This window comes from Rhopalosiphum maidis, chromosome 2 (genome assembly GCF_003676215.2).
Source record: "Rhopalosiphum maidis isolate BTI-1 chromosome 2, ASM367621v3, whole genome shotgun sequence".
Classification (NCBI taxonomy): Eukaryota; Metazoa; Arthropoda; class Insecta; order Hemiptera; family Aphididae; genus Rhopalosiphum; species Rhopalosiphum maidis.
The window spans coordinates 84843600-84847625 of NC_040878.1; the positions used below are offsets into that span (position 1 = coordinate 84843600).

General features: G+C 34.8%; 1 protein-coding gene across 2 annotated transcripts; it reads right to left on the reverse strand.

Annotated features, from left to right (window-relative positions):
• Nucleotides 1–343: 343 nt before the first annotated feature.
• On the reverse strand, nt 344–3681 carry LOC113551903. Of its 2 annotated transcripts, none has more exons than XM_026954472.1 (5): nt 3168–3681; nt 2085–2501; nt 1888–2018; nt 1152–1310; nt 344–1057 (listed from the first exon to the last, which is right to left on the reverse strand). In XM_026954472.1, the coding sequence occupies exons 2-4, from the start codon at nt 2472–2474 to the stop codon at nt 1205–1207; spliced, it is 627 nt and encodes a 208-aa protein (XP_026810273.1). In that variant the 5' UTR covers nt 2475–2501; nt 3168–3681; the 3' UTR covers nt 344–1057; nt 1152–1204. The 2 variants fall into 2 exon arrangements, with proteins under 2 accessions (XP_026810273.1, XP_026810271.1); XM_026954470.1 differs by having other exon boundaries at nt 344–1060; nt 3168–3680.
• Between the last annotated feature and the right edge of the window lie 345 nt (nt 3682–4026).

Sequence of the window (4026 nt, forward strand, 5' to 3'; positions counted from 1 at the left end):
TATGGTATTTTGTTTTCATGGTTAGCACTGCAAATTTTAACACACCTCAGTGTTGAGTACACTTATTACTACTACCAGTAAATTAATATCTATAGTGTATAATTATTAAATGCACAGTAATATGTTTTTTACATTTCTAGAAATTTTGTTTTCCAACAAGTAAAGCAGAACTTAAAAGTATTGTTTGACTTTATGACGTATGCTTGGATCACATCATAAAATTGTTTCTAATTCCTACTGTTTAATAAACATATAAAAAAAAAAAAATTAAACAAATTATTATCAGGTGTAAACACCTAAATCATATTATATTAGAATTAATAAAGAATTCTTCGTTTTTAAACATAATAATAAAATTACTTAATGTCTAATTACAAAAATGGACTTTGTCAAATGCAATAATACAAAAAAAATGGTAAGTATACAAAAGTACATATTAATAAGGTTAATCACATCTATTGTTGTTACAGCACATCTTATACAATATTTTATAATAATACATTATAATATAATGACAACAAAATAGTATTGTCTTAAAATAAATGCTGTAGTTGAACACTCGTATTATTAATACTATAATTTAATATTATATTAAAATAACCTCAAATTTGTTATAAACATTATTTTATTCGTTAATTATTATTAAATTTACATTTTGAAGTTGCAAAATATTAACAATAATAAAGGGTTTTACTTATAGACATAATAGAAACTTTACAATTTACTCACGTATACATAATCAAAATATTAAAAAAAAATAATAGAAAAAGGTAAGGTAACAAAAATTATATGTATAAAAAAATTTAGTACCAATGATCGCTGAAGTAAATAGTAAAAAAAAATACATTTATTTTTAATTTGGACAATTTATTAAAATAATAAACTGTTAAATTGTCGTTATTTTACCTGGTCCATACTATAAACTGATGAACTTATAGATGGTGTCAGGTCATCGTGTAATGCAAGTGGTGCTGTCCAGTTGCCGTGTAGTTGTGCTTTGTTGTGGACAGGTGTTTGTGGAGAGTAGAAGTGATTATGAGGTGTGGGATTGTCGTATCTACTGAGAACAATAACCAAGTATTTGTGTGTGTTAAACGAGTTTAGTTTTGGGTAAGAAATAAAATTATGTTATGATATGATGGCATCCTCACTTGTGATAATAGTCATTGATGCCCGATAAAGAATCAGTGAAATTCGCCTCAAGTCAAGCATCTTCACCGGAAAGCGGCGAGACTCCGCCTGGTACATGCGTACGGAGTGCCGCTACCGGCGGGTTGCTTGTTACTAACATGTGGTCCCTTTCGTCATTGCTGCACACACAATACAGTAAAAAGAATATATAAAAAAAATTGATAAGAAATAAAAGAAAACACCCTATTAATCATAACATTTTATATGTCATTTATTATAAATAAAAAAAAAAAAACATTAATTCTTATTAACTATGGCACTAATCATCAATGGCATCGTCAATTAGGATTTAAAACAATAATAAACTAACATATACATAAAGCAACAATATTTTTAAACAACAAAAACAATTCAATTAATTTATGTCAATGTATATTATATTTATAGCAAAGCATATCATTGATCAATTTTATTTTTATTTTTTCACTTTCCTACAATGTGTTTACAAGAATAAAAAAATACAAGATGTCCTTCAAAGTGTAGAAGAATGAGTCATATTCATTAATGACACAAAAGTATAAATAATTTATAATACTACTCTATGGTTAATGATTAATAATTAAAGCTAATAATAAATATCATTATATATTTTACATTTTTAACCAATTTTGGATTTAATGCACATTTTATCTTTGTTAATGAAGTAGTCACTGAATAACGTTTAATTCATGAGGCACGCTGATGCTCAACACTTACCAATCTTTGTTATCGTTTCCCATTAATTTTCTAGTTTCATCCTCTTCGATAATTGTAGGAGGAGCTTCTGATACTGGTCCATACTGTGCAGATGCCATCAGCAGGTCTGTAGATGGGTTCAATGTGAGTACCTGTATAAATAAGTATAACGTTTATTATTTCATATGAAAAACCTTATTTCTGTAGTTGATACATACTTGTCCATTTGAAGACTGAGATTCCATTTGTCGCGCTTTGCTGTTGAAACAAGGGCAACTCTCCTTGTCTTTGATGTATCTGAAATAACCTATTAATAGGACAACACCGAATACAAAACAAAAAGAACCAATAACCAAGAATGCTATGTCTTCTGTATAGTTGTCCTTTATGTCGTCTGAGTTCACAAAGTTTGTGGTAATAGACAGGAACAAGAATACACCAATGGCAATCAGTATCCAACTGATCAAAATAAATGACCAGTGGAACCACCTCGGGTTACGGATGTGATTCAGGGTACGATTGATTAAGCCATTTGATGGCTGAGACCATTCACTTTGTTGTTCATAACTGACCGTAGTTGGCTGGTATACTGGACCGGATGTTGGCATTTTGACAATTTAATAACTAATCAACACCTGCAAAAATTAATATTATGTAGGTACATCAAAAGGATAAGCCGGTGTTTTAATTACTGATTTCTTATGAACAATGAAAAGTATATTGTGCGCGTGTCAAAGATGATACTTTGTGGCATTTTTCATAATTGATTAGATTAACAATTGCCTTAACTAATTATGAATAATTAAATTTTTTTTATCATATTATGGTCAGAAAAACAATTATCGCTAATAAAGAATAGATATATATAGTGATTTAGAAGTGCATACCAATGTAGATAACATTTTTATTGTTTCTACTTAAAAAAACATTAAAGCTAGGTGGCAAATTTAGCAGAACAGATAATTGAATTATACAATGAAATGCATATCGAATGATGGTAATCAAACAATATGTTATAAACCATGACAGAATTGTTACATTTAAAGCTTTGGGCGAGCACATAAATGAAAACTGTTTTGGGGACGGGTAACCCATGCTATGGCAGGCATTAGGACATAGTATGTCCGACGTAGGTACTAGAGAGCTGAAAGTCGAGCTGTACTACACGATATACCTGACCTGTGCCGGTTCGCACGATAGATGTCAGCAAACCGTCGATAGCAAAGGGTCGATCAAAGGCGTTTGGATCTGGATTGTCATCAGGACTGGGATTTATTTAGTTAGGTAATGCATACACTTACTACACTAGTCGAAAGCTGCAAACGGCGATTTCCCTCCGGGTATTCTGTTCTCCTTCCGACGTCGTCGTTATATCATACTATCAATCGAAAACCAGTCGCATAGAACACTTACTAACGAGCGGTTTTAAATAACAAAAACACGAGTAGTAAGTACTATTTTGTGTCAGCAGCAGTAGCAGTTAGTATTGGCAAAAATTTAATAGTCGTAGCGCAATAAATGGGCAGTCTGCTGTGAACTTTAGGGGGGGTTGTGGTGCGTTTGAAAATTTCCTTTCACTCTGTTTCCGTTTTTTTGTAATCGTTTGCGATAAACAAAAAAAAAATTGTAGATACCAAAAAATCCGGCTGTGCGCGCGGCAATCGGCGGCGGCAAACTGGTCGCGGTCTAGCGACGGACGTAAAGCGAAAAACTGTCGCGAGGCGGCGGCGGCGAATGGAGATAGGCGATAATAGTGCGAGAATCCGTAGGTGGGTGTGCGACAAAGTTAATGCTCTTTTTGTGTCTGATATTCTGATAAAACTCGGAGGACCACGACTCGGGTCGACACGACGTTCCCCCCCCGCGCCACCGACAGACGGACGCGCCAGTGTGGCCAACAGACGGCCACCACCCAGTTTCCCATTGTTCGCGACCGGTCGAAGTCGTCGCGCACGATAGTCACGCTTGTCGCGGCACGGTAGTACCGTGCGCGCACGAACCGCGAGGGAGCGTTCGCGCTCGAACGCCGACGGATTGCGCGAGATCGATACGCACGTGTCGCGGCGGTAAGCGCTCGTGCCGCGCGAACGCCGCCTCGCCCTCGTCTTCCGTCTGTTCGCGTCATTCGAAATTCGGCGCGTTCGGAATCACTAAACGCCT